General features: G+C 39.3%; 1 protein-coding gene across 2 annotated transcripts in view; it reads left to right on the forward strand.

Moving 5' to 3' along the window:
* The window catches only part of CDH8 (cadherin 8), a 194,931-nt gene extending 178,047 nt beyond the window's left edge, over positions 1-16,884 (forward strand). For both annotated transcript variants that reach the window (XM_048816573.2, XM_048816574.2), the window contains 2 exons: positions 13,196-13,447; positions 14,795-16,884. In XM_048816573.2, coding sequence (XP_048672530.1) covers positions 13,196-13,447; positions 14,795-15,288 — 746 coding nt within the window. In that variant the 3' untranslated portion in view covers positions 15,289-16,884. The remainder of the gene's footprint in view (positions 1-13,195; positions 13,448-14,794) is intronic.
* The last annotated feature ends 461 nt before the right edge of the window (positions 16,885-17,345 follow it).

Here is a 17,345-nt window from a genome sequence, read left to right on the forward strand (position 1 = left end):
GCAGACCCAAATGTATAATATAATAGTTGCCACTAGACTAGAAATGACCATACAAGTATGTATGATTACAGCTCTGCTGGACTAAAGGTCACAGGAAAGTTTTAGAATACTTAAGGGACAATTATCTAAAATTCTGACTTTTCCAAAGGCATAGAACTAGAAATTATTCAGACAATTATTTAAAGTTCACATTTTTCAAAAGGGAGGAAAAAATGTCCATTCCTTCACCTTGGCATTGTTTGCCTCTATTTTTTATTACTTAAATAATCCCTTTTTATGTCAGTGCTGCACTAGAGCAGAATAAACATTATTGTTTTTCATTTCTGAGGAATTTTAACTTATAAGAATGATAACAATAAACCAGAAAATAGTTTGTTCATTATTTTGAAATTCTTCGTGGTGCACTTTAATCTCAGCATAGGAATAGATACTCTGTAAACACATTAGGCTGATTATCCGCCAGTTGATCCAGTGGTTAATTCATGTTATAAACAAGTATTATTTAAGCTGTTGGCAGAGAACCATAAATTTAGGGATGTACAAGATTTATGAAATTATCCAGTGGATCTCCCCATCTGTGCAATATTGTTCTCTCTGCTAGGTTCTCTGGTATTTTATTCAGTATTTTAAATGATTCAAGACATTTAGGTCTTCCATACTTCTCTTGGAAGGCTATTTCCCCAGACTAATAGAGTTCACAATTAGGAAGTTACATTGTGTATGTCCACCATCTATTATGTGACTTAAATTATACTCCGCAGCCATGTGTCAGCATGACATGTGACATAATAGGATGTAAATGACATAATTTGATCATCCAGCTAAAATTGTACAGTGCAATTTTTTTTCTTCGTATCTGGTATCTACTATCAAATTTGATAGCAGCTATCAAGTTTTTTTTCAGGAGATACATCATAAATGTTGGCTCTCATGAAAAGCAGGTCATTTTGAAATATCCATGAATGTTTCTGTGCCTGTAAGCTTAGTTATCATAGATCACCCAAAAAGTAGCATAAAAACTACATAATTTAGTTTCAGATTATTTTAGTAAGCCTTCTGGTTCAATGGGACATTTTTATCTTTATTGTATAGATTATGCAAAGGCTTTACTCAAGCAATATTGTGCTTGTGATCAGCATGACTTCGTTTTGTTTTTACTAAAATACCCTTTTTCAAAGCAGACCTTGCATGCGAACCTACCTACTGTATGGTGTTATATATGTGTGATGCACCAGATAGTTTAGAATGGGTGGGGTAATATCTTTTATTGGACCAACTTGGACTAGTTGATGAGAGAGACAAGCTAGGGCAGAGCAGGAACTGAACTCAGGTCTCCCACAGAAGTTGGTCCAATATAAGGTATTACTTCCCCCCACCTTGTCTCACTAATATCCCAGGACTGACACATCTACAAGTACATGGCATACAACTAGGTATTCCAAAGCATTCAATTTGCTCTAGAAAAAAAAATGCTGTATCTCCTCTCCCACAATGAAATTAATCACACGTTCACTTACTCATATGGTTTGCAATGGTAACTTGCATCATCAAAAGTAGTCCTGTTCTGTGTTCCCCTTTTACAACGGTTTAAATGTGTGACACTAAAGAACATCGTTAAGTAAAAGAACCACAGATGTATCTTTCAGCAGTGTAAATAAAATCCTTTCAGGAGCAATGAACTAGTGTCTGTGCCATGTATGCTAGCATAGTCTGGGATTCCTAGACCAGTTTTACAACGCAGGGCTAGCCTTATGATTAAGGCTAAGATTTCGTCATGGTTATTTTTAGTAAAAGTCATGGACAGGTCATGGGCAATAAACAAAAATTAACAGAAGTTGTGACCTACCTGTGACTTTTGCTACTGCGGCTCCATGGTTTCCCCTGCCACCCTGGTGGGTGGGAGCTGCAGGGTTCCTCCCCCACACACACCCCCATGCCCACAAGGCTGTCCCTGGTGGCTGGAACCCTGAGGAGGGCCCCCTGAGGAGGCTGTCGCCTGTCACTGGAACCCAGCAGGTAGACCCTGAAGAGGCTGTCTCCTGTCACTGGAACCCAGCAGGTAGACCCTGAAGAGGCTGTCTCCTGTCACTGGAACCCAGCAGGTAGACCCTGAAGAGGCTGTCTCCTGTCACTGGAACCCAGCAGGTAGACCCTGAAGAGGCTGTCTCCTGTCACTGGAACCCAGCAGGTAGACCCTGAAGAGGCTGTCGCCTGTCACTGGAACCCAGCAGGTAGACCCTGAAGAGGCTGTCTCCTGTCACTGGAACCCAGCAGGTAGACCCTGAAGAGGCTGTCTCCTGTTACTGGAACCCAGCAGGTAGACCCTGAAGAGGCTGTCTCCTGTCACTGGAACCCAGCAGGTAGACCCTGAAGAGGCTGTCTCCTGTCACTGGAACCCAGCAGGTAGACCCTGAAGAGGCTGTCGCCTGTCACTGGAACCCAGCAGGTAGACCCTGAAGAGGCTGTCTCCTGTCACTGGAACCCAGCAGGTAGACCCTGAAGAGGCTGTCTCCTGTCACTGGAACCCAGCAGGTAGACCCTGAAGAGGCTGTCTCCTGTCACTGGAACCCAGCAGGTAGACCCTGAAGAGGCTGTCTCCTGTCACTGGAACCCAGCAGGTAGACCCTGAAGAGGCTGTCTCCTGTCACTGGAACCCAGCAGGTAGACCCTGAAGAGGCTGTCTCCTGTCACTGGAACCCAGCAGGTAGACCCTGAAGAGGCTGTCTCCTGTCACTGGAACCCAGCAGGTAGACCCTGAAGAGGCTGTCTCCTGTTACTGGAAACTTGTAGTGGGACCCTGAGGAGGCTGTCTCCCATCACTGGACGCCTGTAGGGGTAACCTGAGGAGGCTGTCGCCCTTCTGGAACCCTGCCTGGGCCCCACTGGCTTCCAGCTCCAGTCCGATAGACCTAGGCGCTGAAGCAGAAAATGACAGGGAGGTCTCTGGAAGTCATGTTTCCCATGACTTCCATGACATAAACGTAGCCTTACCTAGGATTTCTGTTTTCTGTTACATTGTGAGTGGTGAAGGGGCTGGGCTTTGAGTTAGCTCCTAAATTCCTGATGCTAGAAAAGAGATTGATCTTTTTCTCTGAGTCTGCTAGAACCAGAAAAAGGAAATGCGTTCCTGAACAGCTGAGCTCACAGAGGGTTCCCAAATGTACAGGACTGTGAGAGTGACTTGTTTGGTGTGTACTTAATTTTGGTCCTGCCTCTACAAATAAAAACTTTACAGTTTTGGGGTTCACTGATTTTTTTATTGTCACTGTGATTGTGTTAACATAGAGGAATACAAGAAAGTAAGGTAGTCTAAACAATGAGGAGTCCTTGTGGCACCTTAGAGACTAACAAATGTATTTGGGCATAAGCTTTTGTGGGATATAACCCTCTTCATCAGATGCATGGAGTGGAAAATACAGGAAGCAGGTATAAATATACAGCACATGAAAAGATGGGAGTTGCCTTACGAAGTGGGGGCCATCTTTTCACATGTGTATATTTATACCTGCTTCCTGTATTTTCCACTCCATGCATTTGATGAGGTGGGTTATATTCCACAAAAGCTTATGCCCAAATACATTTGTTAGTCTCCAAGGTGCCACAAGGACTCCTCGTTGTTTTTACTGATACAGACTAACACGGCTACCCCTCTGAAGGTAGTCTTGTGATTAAGGCAATAGAGTGGGACTGAGGAGCTCTGGGTTCAATCCCTGGGTCTATAGCAGCCTTACTGTGTGAGCTTAGAAAAGTCATTTAATCTCTCTTTGCCTCATTTTCCATACTGTAAAATAGGGATAATAATCCTTCTTTCCTCCCGCTCTGTATCTATCTTGTGTATTAGACTCCCTTAAAACCCCAACTTAACACTGTCAGATCTCCAATGCAGAGACGGTCTCTTACTGTGTATGTACAGTGTGTAGAACAATGAGGCACCAAGTGTTCATTTGTTATTATTATTGTATTACTATACTGCCTAGGAGCCCAAATCAAGGAGCCGGGACCTCATTGTGCTAGGTGCTGTACAAACAGAGAGAAAAAAGATGGTCTCTGCCTCAAAGAGCTAACAATCTAAGTTAGAGTTCTTTCAATGTGCATGTATTGGGGGTTGGCTGGGGTCTCTACCTTTTGAAAATTTGACCATAATTGTCAATCAGCAAGTTAATACATGAACAAGGTATTGCTAGGTGATCTGAAGACATTGACTTATCATAGTTAATAGTAGTAAGGAGGCATAATGGATTAATAGTCATGTGGATTAAAGTGGATTAATAGTCATGTAAAGAGCTGAAATGTTCTCCAAGCATTTGTCTGGTATTTTCCCCCTCTATAGACTTATATTTGGCTACCAAATGTATGACTTTCATTTCTTTGATTCTGTGCTTGTTTTGTGAGAGTTGCCATTCCAACTTACTTACTGATGACTTTATTATTAAATGCTTTAAAACTCTCCAGGAGAACTCCTATCACTTATGGAACGAGATAAAAATGAATGAAATGTCCTCGTATTTTCACTTCTAAAATGCACGGAACATCTTAATAAGGATATCATTACTGCTGTCCATATTATCCGACAGGGCTCTTTGTATTATGGAGAAACTGCTTTTTAGCTCTCCAAAGTGTATATAAAAAGCCACCTATGATAATAGTATTTATTCAAACCCTGTACAATACATATTAGCTCCAATAAATGTGAAGAAATACACAGCTCTACAGTGCTCAGGTTTCCAGCTGTAAAATTTCCAATTAAAAACTCTTTCTTCATGTAAGTAATATATCCAGCATAGATAATAATTTCTACCACAAAGTCTTTAATACCATTAATGATTTGATCTTTCTGAGAGCACTGTAAAAGGGAGAGAAAGAGAGAGACAGAAAAAAAGCTAGGAAGGTGGAAGCTTACCCAGCAGGAAAATCTACTGATCTGTAAATAGAGTGTGTCAAGGAATTAAAGAAGCAAGATGAGGTGCATGCACAAAGTTACACTTGAATGTAAACTGACTGCTGGTGTTACTTTCTTCAAACGCTTAAAAATTGTAAATCACATTTTCTGTATGCGTCTTTCCATTTTGAGGACCAGCTTTTTATTTTCACATGCAGGTTAATCAAGGTTGGTGCCAGTGTCACAAAGCCCACTCATGTCTACTATGTCACTTTTATGTACATATGTTTTGGGTTAGCATTTTGCTTAATAAAATCAACACACTTTGACATGAACATGGCTTTTTACTTTGAAACTTTTGGACATTGTGATAACACTTTTCGCTTGCCCTTGTACCATTTCATCCAGCGATCTCAGAACAGCTCAGTGAGAGCTGAGGGTTCATGGAAGCCTTCAGGAAGCACTCAGCCCTGTGCAGGAACAAGTTCTAAGTGGTGCTTTTACATGCCATTTGGGTCTAGAAATCACACTAGCCATCTTACAAGTACTGGCACCATTGTCACTTCTTGGTTTCAGTTGTGCTGGAAATATTTCCACAGCTGTCTATTTTATGGGAATTTGGCAAATCCACTTGTAGACAAAACTTGTAAGTACAGAGACAGCCACAACACTAATTTTTAAATATTTTCAGTGAACTGCTTTTGAATCATTAGAAAGATCATGTTCAAGCTTTGCACATATTGTGGATTGGGGTTGGTCCTTGTTTCATGATAGTAGGAGCAGCAGCAACTGGCATAAATAAAGTTGCACACTATCCAATCTATCCTCCTGCGTTTTAGTCCCTTGTAATTTTTGAAACTTTCATCATTTTGGCTGAGATATTCTAAGATTGGTATCCATCCAAAATTGTGGATATTTTTGTGTGTGTGTGGAAGTCTGAGCAAGAATGATTCAGCCAGTTTTGAGCACAAGGAGAGTGAAAGGGGGGAAACATCGTAAAAACTCCAAGAAAAACATAAGGTGCACAAATGAAATCAAAACAATGTGATTCCATAGGATGTCAGATTTATTTGACATTGCCAAACTATTTATCAAAATGATGCTTTCACTAAACAACACAATCAGCATATGCTTAATATTTCATTGTTCCAGGACTCCCATTTTTGTGCCTCCACTGAAGTACATTGTATTGAGACATGCCAAGAAACTGAAACTCATTCTCAGACTTAAATTACCAATTTTGTGTTTAGTTAAAATAAATGGCCAAAGCCAAATTCTGCTCTGAGTTACAAAAAACATAATTATTGGAGTAAATAACAGCAGAATTTCGCTTGAATCAAGACAAATGTCTTGACCACTAGGCTGACTGAGCTACCAGAGGCCTAATTCTTCACTCCAGACTCATATCACACCATTCTCCAGGCCTCAGGATAAAATGCATCTCCTGTTCCCTCCCCAGTGAACAACTGATATTTAAAGAAACTTGGGTATTCCAATGAACTCCATCAATGTCCTATAGTTCATAGCAGAATTCAGCAGCAAGGGTGTTTGTCACTGTGACTACTATGGATGTTCATGGACTCTCTGAACAGTGTGTCTGAATCCTCTGTGCATCCATGAACCTCAGTTTTAAATATCTCTGCTTCTGTCAGCTTCAGTCAGAGATTTATTAATACATGGAGGGTTTTTGGGGTTTTTTTTTGTCCCCCACTTTATGTAATTTTCTTTGTTTTATGATAAAAGTAGTGTGAATAAATAAATAACATGGACAGCGCTATAATGAAGGATCAGCAGGTTAATTAGAGAGATGAGTGGAGAGTGATCATCCTTTACCCTGTTGAGCATCTGCTGCCAAGTTAATTCATGCAGCAGCATTGGTGTCTGTTCCTGGAGGAGCTGCCTGCTGCTTTTGCAGCTACAAGTACTATAAAGAAAGGGTCCACAGGGAGGGGAAAGCAAATCAGATAAATTGAATTTATTAGTAATCAGCTGGTGTGATTTATTTGCAAGTTTCAAGTTTTCGGAACTAAATAAAAGGCAAGCTGGGGGCTGTTGCTTTTCATGTACAGGCCATATTTCCAGCAGCACTAGGTGACATTTTCTTCTTCTTTTACTTTGAGGTGGCAAATTAGAGGCTGTTGTTAACATGATTCCCACAGCAGCAGTTAGCAGCTTCTATCTATTGTCAAAACAATTTTCTTAATGTCACCCTCTGCTTTTTTCCTGAGGACAGGTTCAGGTTACCACTGTGGGCACATCTGATTGATCCCCACCCGTGTGTCTCCTCGATATCTACATCACCATATTTAAGGTTAATTATCATTTAGCTCAACAGTAGTCTTCTTCTAGCTCACAAAGCTCTCTCTCTCTCTCTCCTCTTTTTGTCTACTGTCTCATCTTATATCACGTTGGTGATAAACCTACAGGCCAGCCAGGTTTAGCTCACATGGTGCTAGGTGCTAGCTGTATAAATATGTAGTAAATGACAGTCACTGCCCAAAGAGCAAGTTTAGTCCTCTCTTTTCCCCTTCTTCTGGGCCAAATTACTCATACTGAGTAGTACCTTACTCGGTGAGAAGTAGTCCTCTTGAAATCAATAGGACTATTTGCAAGGTAACATACCACCCAGCATGAGCAAGGGTGGAAAAAATGGGTCCTTCATTGTCCCCATCCCGGTTCTCCTCCATCCCATTTTCTCCAGTCCTTTTCCCATGTGTTTTCCCCAATTCTCCCCCCCCCACACACACACACTTTGCCTTTCCACGTTAGCCCCGTTGCATCCAATTCCTCCCTCTTACATTGCTCTCCAGTTCTTCCTCTCTTCCCCCTCTCTGGCCCTCCCAGTAGACATTGTTCCATCCCCTCTTCCTTGTGCTGTAACTGAAAGATCTGTTGTCATCGCATTGTTTGTAAACATCTTTAAACATACATGAATCCCCTCTTCGTGCAATGGCAGCTGCCGTTTTTGCATTATTCTTGTGAGTCAGTGTTCTTTCTCATGGAGGTTTCAGTGGAGCCACCTAGTGGCTGAATGATTTAGATGCACTCTTGTGTGTGAAAGGGTAATAGGGGAAGGGCAGCATGGGAGAAGTAGCTATTTATGAAGCTCATTGTGCAAGCAGGGCCCAGTAAAGAGAATATCTCTTTGCACAGCCTGTCCTTTTTGTTCATGACTCATCTGAATCTGCCTGTTCTACACCCTCAACATGTGACACTGGGCTGAATAGGAATAGAGTGACTGCGTCAGAAAGAAGGGGGAGCTGCAAACAAAAAGTATATATTTTTGTTTTATGTCAAAGCCGGTGTCTGACCCTTCCTGTCTGTAATGGGGAGAGGAGGAGGAGGCCAGGAATGGAATGCAAGGAGCCTTCCCAAGGGGGCTTTGTGCTCCACCAGCATAAAGACTGTGCACTCACAGTAGTGCTACCCTTTCCAAAGGGTACAGGCTGGGCCAGGTTTAGCAGAGTTGGCTAGTCACAGAGGCAAGTGGTTTCTTTGTGGGAGGGTCTCTGGAACTGGAAATCATTGTATGTGTTTAAGGCACAAGCCCCTCTGGAGCTCCCAATAGGAAAATGACCCCATGCACGATGCTATCCCATGAAGGACTATGTCTTAGATACAAGATAGCGAGAGGGTAGGGATTGAGCCCAAGACGTTCAGCTGCTTTTTTTTTTTTTTTTTTTTTTTTAAATCATGTCTGGAGAAAGAAGAGAATAGGAACAATGTGAACAAAACAACCATATATGGTCCTGCTCCTTGAGAACTATGTGCAGTCCCATGGACTTCAACACAGGGGTGTGGTTCTCAGTGGAGAACTGGGATTTAGTTTTGTTTTACTAAATAAAAGGATTATGGATCTAACTCATGCTTAAACCTCTTTAAATGGTCATTGCAAAAAAAAAAAAGTACAGAAATGTGTTAAAAAAAAAAAAATCTCACCAAAATAGTGACTGGGACTAGGAAGGAGAAAACATAACTTGCTGAACGTGCCCTGCTAGGATATTCCAAGATTATTCCTACAAAAGAAATTAGGTTAATTTAAAAAAAACCCCTTAAATAAACTAAACTACAGCATAATTTTAGTAATGTCGCTTTTTTTCTTTATATTTGGATGCTTGATACCATGCAATTCCGCTGGTGAGTGTGTATGAGATAGGAGGGAGATTTTGTTACTATATGTGCATTTCAGTGTCACCTCTGACATTTTTAACCAGTGTAAAGAAGTGCAGTTTGTGCTTCATTCTGAAGATGTACTAATCATTGATTCCATACACATATATCTTCTCCATTACATCAGAGTGGCACACAGAATAAGGGGTATAATTAAGGAGTTTGATGCTGTTTGGATTGTCTAAATCCTTGAGAACTCACACCTGAAATTTAGCTTTAATAAACAGGCATGCTTCCTATAATTCCAAAAAGGACATGAGAAAGGACTAGACTATCTATTTAGCTCCATGGTGCCATCAGTTGTGATGTGACTGTTGCTAACTTGAGAAGACGTAAGGAAAATCTGATTCCCACGGTTGAAAAGTGAAGGAGAATCCTTTCTGTACTAGAGAGGTATTCAGCTCTAATCAGCTTCAACTTCAAAAATGTTCCTTTATAATTTCACTATTTTGATTTATGGTGGTCTTTGTCTGAATGTCTATTCTAAATATTTCTAAAATTCAAACGCAGATCTAAATACTTAGGTCCTCTTTAAATCAGAACCGTGAAACTAAGCACCCCTGAATTTTGGGAGGAGGGATGTTTGAAATTGAACCTGGTAGAAGCAGCCCTGGTTCTCTCCTCTGCTACACTATGGATGTATCTACACTGCAGCTGGGAGCATGCCTCCCACCTTGGTAGATAGACTTGCTTTAGCTTGGCTCAAGCTCACATGCTAAAAATAGCAGCGTGAATTTTGCAGCCCTGGCAGAGGCTTACCACCTGAGTTCAGATCCAGAGGGTCAGGTGGGCTTGGGAGCCCAAGCTTCAGCATCCATGCTGCTATTTTTAGTGTGCTCGCTTGACTCAAGCTAGTGGGAGCTTGTCTACCGTGGCTGGGAAACTTGTTGCCAGATGCAGTGTAAACACACCCCACGTGATTATTAGAGCTGGTTGGGAAATTTTTGATTACACTTTTTTTGCCAAAAATATTGATTCATTGAAACTGAAACTGTTCACAGGAAAGGGTTGTTTTAGACAGGTTTCCTGACTCAATAAAATGGTGAGTAAAAGTTTTTAAATTGTCTAAATATACCATTTTGACAATTTCTAAACAAAAAGGGGTTTTGATTTTAGTTCAAAATGACTTCAGTAAGAAATGTAACTTAATTTATATGAAAAAAAAATAAAAAAGAGGAAAACAAGGTCAAAATCTAAAAAAAGTGTTTTGAAATTATTGAAACAAAATGTGTTGAATGACCTGAACTGTTTTTTTTTTTTTGGGGGGGGGGGGGGGAAGGCGTTCTGGACCACAATTTTTTTTTTTTGAGAATTTGACTTTTTCTCCCAGTTTGGGATGGGGACATTTATTGAACTCTTACATTCTCATGGGATGGGAAAACCATTTCTCACCCAGTCCTTGTGGCTACACCATCATGAAACTGGTGTATGCGAGTGGAGAAGTAGGTTCCAAGGAGTCCTAATCTTCTTTTCCCTGCTCTAAGCGCCAGCCAACTCCCTCTTTTCTTTTTCTGTTTATGGAACTAATTGGTCAGCTACAAGAACCTTTCCGGTTTCTAATACCCAGGTACAGGCTCAATCAATTATAGAAGTTACTCCTGTTATATCAGTAATACCACATAGATTCATAGATTCATAGATATTTAGGCCAGAAGGGACCATTATGATCATCTAGTCTGACCTCCTGCACAATGCAGGCCACAGAATTTCACCCACCACTCCTAAAAAAGACCTCACACCTATATCTGTGCTATTGAAGTCCTCAAATTGTAGTTTGAAGACCTCAAGGAGCAGACCTTACATCTACTAGTAAGTATTTCCTAGGATATTATCATTGGGTAGTATGGAGTTGTCTATCTACCCGCACCTAAATGAATGTGTGTGCATGCACGGGCGGGCACACACACCAAGAATAGAGCACTATATTTTTAAAACTTTATCAGAATGTGACCAACCACCTGAATAGCTTCCCCCCACCCATTCCCCTACCTTCCATCTCTTTCTTGCAGTTTATTTTGTATTTTACAGGATTCAAGCTCTTTGGGGGCACTGAGCATGCTTTCTTTTATGTTGGGCTCATGCTAGTGGTCACTGCCCCAGTGATCTATTGCTGTTGGAATGGCCCCTGAGGCCATGAAAATTTGGTATAAATAGAACAGCCTTAAGGGAGTTCCAGTGTAGACCAGAAACCTGAATGGCACCAGGATCAAGGGAGCACAAAGGTATCTCAGAGGTACCTTGGTGCCCACGTACACCCACCACCTCTTGAGCTGCACTGAATGTTTTTCAGCCACATCTCAGGAGAGGGGCCTTTGTACTATCTGTCGGTTGTATGAACTTTGCCTATCTTTCAATTTTCTCTCCCTTCCAGCCACACAATCCTCCCTCTTCAATTCCCTGCTTTCCATGAAATGTCATTTAGCGATTAAGTCAAAACCATTTCATAACACAAGATATCAGGAGACTGCTTTTTTCATAGTATTTCAAGCACATTTACTGTGGGAATACAGGAGAAAAGAGGTTACTGAGAAGAGTGCAATCTAACCCTTCAGCCCCAAATGTGATATATAGCTTTATCTTTCCATTTTCCATCAGTGATATTAGGGTTTTCAGAAAGACATATAAACATCATAATACTTGTATATAGGGGGTCTGGGGTAATTATTTTCATTATTTGTTCCTCTGAATCAAGCAGTTAAAAGCTAAGATGAATGAAAGGTATGTAAATAAATCAAAGTGCCTTGTATATTTTAAGTGCTTACTTATAGTGGTTAAAATGTGAACATTCTGCCACATACAAAATCATTTATATCAGAAAGGGGTGGGCTGGTAAATGCTTGGATTCTATGGTTACCTAAAGGCAATAGAAAATCTCTTATGTTAAGCGAGGAACTAAATTCAGTAATTACTTGAGAATCTGAGTCAGTTATCTGATGTACAGCTACACATATTAGGTACCATTAAACAAAATCAACATTTGCCACATCACAGTATTTACAGTATTGCCTATATTTAAAATATCACAAATAGCACAGTAAATTTAACTACTGCAGGAGTTAAATCTTGATTGTTTTAATTGTGTCCACTGTGGTTGAAAGCTGTGAGAGTATAAGAGGTTAACTATATGTGTGAGAGCAGTACGTGTGATTCGTAAATCAAATATTCACCCTAACCACATGGGTAAAGCAAATGCCCATGTATACCATCTAGCTGAGTGATCCTTGATATTAGCACAACTTCATTACCACATATATCTCTTTAAAAAACAAAGCCAACAAACAGGCAGCTGATGGCCAAAACTGATCTCTTGATGGTGACTTCCTAGAATCTCCGAACCAACAACCTACCAAAATTCTGTTTAAAACACCACCGGAAAAAAAACTTGCCAAAGTGAAGGCAGTTCTTCCAGTTGTAATTGTGGCAAATCCCTTCTCTTCCCTTGTCACTCTTCGAGCATTAGTGACTGCGCTCAGTTCCAGTGCACAATGCTGGAGATGTTGCCAATGGTAAAGGGTAGCTTTACACACGAGCGATCCCACTGAAGTCAATGGGGCAACTACCATGCATAAAATTAAAGCATGCTCATAAGTCTTTGCAAGATTGCGGGCTAGGATGATCTGGAATCAGTTTCTCTTATTTTTTTCAAAAGAAAACAGGGTCTAGTTTTCAAGGTGCCAATGACTACCATTCAAATAAATGTTAATCACCTTTGAAAATCAGGCCCACAGTTTTTAATCCAAACTATCACTTCCTTTTGGTTTTCTTCTATACAATTCTGCCACGTTAAACAACAAAAATTCTTCTTTTACTGCGGGAGCAATACTATGTAGCTTCAATGTAAAATTAATAAACACAATTTGTGTTGACTGATTGAAGTATTTTATTAAATGAACTAATAGCAGGTGGGATTACTTTAAAAAATAATGCTTTTCCATGCACTGGTTTAGTGAAGTTAGTTTTTATGAATGGGCAAGCTGAGAAGGTCAGTGCCTTATGTATCTGGTAAGCGGGGCTGGGGCTGGGGAACAGGGGTGATGTGCGTGACACAGTATGTATGTGCTTTTGCGGGGGATTTATGAACTAGGGGAAAATTGTTTTAGCAGCTATTTTGAAATGATCCAACTGTTTAAATGTTCACTTTTCCAGATAATACACTCAGCATTTTGGCAAAGCACAGTGGATTCAGCCGTCAGAAGCAAGAAGTGTATCTTTTACCAATCATAATAAGTGATAGTGGAAATCCTCCAATGAGCAGCACCAGCACCCTTACAATTCGGGTCTGCGGTTGCAGCAGTGATGGTGTTGTCCAGTCCTGTAATGTTGAAGCTTATGTACTTCCTATTGGACTCAGTATGGGAGCCTTAATTGCCATATTAGCATGCATCATTTTGCTGCTAGGTATGTATTCAACATTTTTCTGGTTATAAATGACTATAAATAAACAAAGAAACCAAATGGTAAAGGTGATGCTATCTGGAAAAATATTATCTAATTATTACTATTAATATAGAGAGATTTGAGTAGCTGTGGAGTTTTGGAGGAATTGCTTCAACTGCATATAGCTGGGACTAAGGCTAGAAGAAGAAAAAGAATATATATGGATTATATTAGTGCCCTAAGACCCAGTCAGGACTGGCTTTATTGTGCTAGATGCTGTACAAAAACAGAAAGCACAGTCCCTATTCCAAAGATCCTTACATAGAAATTGAATTTAAATAAAAGTTGTATTATGAAATCAAATCTACCAAGTCACATCAGGCTTTAGAAATGTTGAATAAGAAGGTGAACTGAGACTATATTGTGGATGATGGAAAATGAATTATTTGTTATATGCTATTTCTTCCAAGACTTGTATGAGTTTATTCCAGACTGTAATGGTTTAGGGGATATTGCAGTTTTACAAGATAAGCAGCACAGTATATTTGAATCAAACACATAAAAAAGTAGAATATGACATCAGCAAGTAAAAGAGAACTGTGATGGAAGAGCCCTGTTGCTCTGCTGAGTAACAGGTTTCAGAATTAAGCTGCAAAACCAACAAATGGTAACAAAAGCCCAACTCTTTGTGCACCTACCGATAATTCTAAAATTAACATGATCTAACCCTCCCCTCCCCCCCAATTATATTTTCACTCTCCTTCTTGTGGTACTGTATGGCCTTCGAGCAACAGGTCAACAAAAGATTTCTTCCTGTGACTATGATCAGAGCCATATTTTCAAAAAGTGTCACCTAATTTTGGTTGTTTCCATTTTTGCTTGCCCATCTTTAGACAAGTAGGCCCAGATTCATAAAAGTACATCAATGGGAGTTAAGTACCTAAATACCTTTGTGCATCTAGGCACTAGGGTCTCATTTTCAGAGATGCTGAGCAGTTCCTATTGATTTCAGTTGGGATTGGGAATTCTCAGAAATCAGTCATCTGAAAATCAGGCCAAACCTGTCTGATGTGAAGCTTAGAAATGGAGACATTCAAAATTCTGACTTTTTTTTAAAAAGGGCCTAAATAAACTATTTTATAAATATAGGGTTACAGTAATAGGAAGGAAGAGCTCCTTCCCCCTAGCTCCTGATCAAATTTTCATCATTCCACCAGTGTGTTACATTTCTAGCTCTTTCAGCTTTTATCATGGCTTTATTACTCTTGTAGAAGGATACCGTCTGCAGCCCTCTACAAAAAAATCTAGTTTACAGATGTTTTGATTAGATGTTTTCTTAACTAATCAGCCTGTGATGCTTTTTTACAGTTATTGTGGTGCTGTTTGTGACATTGAGAAGACATAAAAATGAGCCTCTGATTATCAAAGATGAGGAAGACGTGAGGGAAAATATAATCCGTTATGATGATGAAGGAGGTGGCGAAGAAGATACAGAAGCTTTTGACATTGCAACTTTGCAAAATCCAGATGGAATTAATGGATTTTTACCCCGTAAGGATATTAAGCCTGATCTTCAATTTATGCCCAGGCAGGGGCTTGCACCTGTTCCTAATGGTGTTGACGTTGATGAATTTATTAACGTAAGGCTTCATGAAGCTGATAATGATCCCACGGCTCCACCTTATGACTCTATCCAGATTTATGGCTATGAAGGAAGAGGCTCAGTGGCTGGTTCCCTTAGTTCTTTGGAGTCTTCTACATCAGACTCAGATCAGAATTTTGACTACCTCAGTGAATGGGGTCCCCGCTTTAAAAGACTTGGAGAACTTTACTCAGTCGGAGAAAGTGACAAAGAAACTTGACAGTGGATTACAAACTTTTTCACTCTTGACTTAAGGATCATATAATATTCTAGGGCCACTGTTATTAGTTACGACTAATGTGGCTTTTTGTTTTAGAGGCAAGTTTAGCGCCAGTCATCTAAAAAATCATAAAATCACCTTCATTGTAATGTTGAATAAAAAAAAAAGTATATGTTAGGAGGTATAAGTCTTGTGGAGTGTGAAGTAAAGTATGTGGAGTGTCTAGAAGTCTTTGGATATTCGATATTCACTTGACCACTCTGAAGATGGAGATTTGGATCTTTGATAATCTTCAGTGAAATGAAAGGAATGAAAAGAAAAAGGTGCTTTTCTAGATAATGGACTTACAATGATTCTGCTGTTGAACAGAATCGGCTGTCAGTATGTAAAGCTAATGGTTTGTTTCCGCATTGCCAACAAAGATCCTGCCACAAAAATGTTAAAAGCAATATCTGGTCTTCTTTGCAATGCTGAATGGAAACAGCACTGTAAATCCCTACTGGCTTCTACTGTGCAGTGACCATACATTGTACATACAGTAATTGTTGGCCACATAACCACAGACTGAATGTCATCTTTAAATATTGTGTCAAGCCTTAAAATATTCACATGTTCTTAATCCATTCCAGTTATGGGATTATAAACCCTACCAATATGCTGAGGATCAAGAGTGGGGGTTCAAAACCCTACTTTAAAAGACGATTGTTTTCTAGAAGAAGGAACACTCTTATCCTCTACTCCATCTTCTGAAAGGGGAAAGAAAAAGAAACTGTGAAAGGAGATGAACTTACATATATGAAACAATTAATGATTTTATTGCTAAAGATTGAATTTATTTGTTTAATCCTTGAAATAAATATTTTATTGATGTCCATTACTGATTTTATTTATTAAGGGTAATAATCTATAGAGTAAGAATATAAAGAAAACTAAATTATATCCATTAACAAACCTTTAGAGTTTTTCTATATATAAAATCAATGTTTAATACATGTACATTTTGAAAAGAAAATAACAATTTGTTGCAGGTTAAAGCAGTAACCTATCCCTTTGCAGTAGCTGAGTTTTAAGTGAATGCTGGCAGGAATAAAACTTTCCCAGATAAAAACTTTTGACAGTTTTATATTTTCTTCATAAATCTAGTAACTGGCATTTTTAATACAAGCACAAACAGCTGGAAGTAAACTGGTTCATGTGAATATTTAAACTGTAGACTTTTAGAAATCCACACATTACACAGTACAGTAAAACAATGCTTATAGTTCTCCACTGTATTAGAGCAGGAACCAGTATGTACATAATTTTACTGCTTCTGTTACTAGCATTTCTTTTATATAATATTCATGGTGATGCACCAGGGCTCTTGCACACACACAGAAAACAGCACTAGGAGCTGCAAGCATATTCAATTTGTAATGCAAACTTGCCATTTAGAAGTAGCAATTGTATAATAAAACTGAGTATTACATGCAAATCATTTTAATTTTCTACTTTGTTTTGATGCTATATTATCATTTGTTTATTTACTTCATGTATTGTATTCAGAGAAACTCCTGTATTGTTTCCTACTTTGTGAAATATATTTTTATAAATACCTTTCTTGTGATCACTGTTTCTTTTCAGTTTAACCTGTACCCTACAGAGAGGAATCATCAGCTGTGAATAGCTAAAAAGTTCTTTATAAACCTCTGAGTGCTACAGTTTCTTCAGTCATTTATTAATCAATTAAATAGTTCACTATTGGTAATCACATCAATACCCTGTTTAAAATAGGGGATAAAGTCAGAATAACAAAAGAAAAAGATGTTGGGGGCAATTTGGGGACAGTGCAAGGAGAATTAAACATGCAGCAACCTCATACCACAAGAGGATTTATGCATATGTCTAATTTTCTGTGTGCCATGCTGAAAATTAACCTCCCAAACTTTTTTTGAATGTTGCTAATAAAAAGAAATTATTGTCTCTAGGAATCTCAGTTATGTTTCTTCTACAAACAAAAATAGCTTGACGCATCAGCCCCAACTCTGCATGCATTTCAAAATGGAAACATTGACATT

Source organism: Caretta caretta, chromosome 12 (genome assembly GCF_965140235.1).
Source record: "Caretta caretta isolate rCarCar2 chromosome 12, rCarCar1.hap1, whole genome shotgun sequence".
NCBI classification, from domain to species: Eukaryota; Metazoa; Chordata; order Testudines; family Cheloniidae; genus Caretta; species Caretta caretta.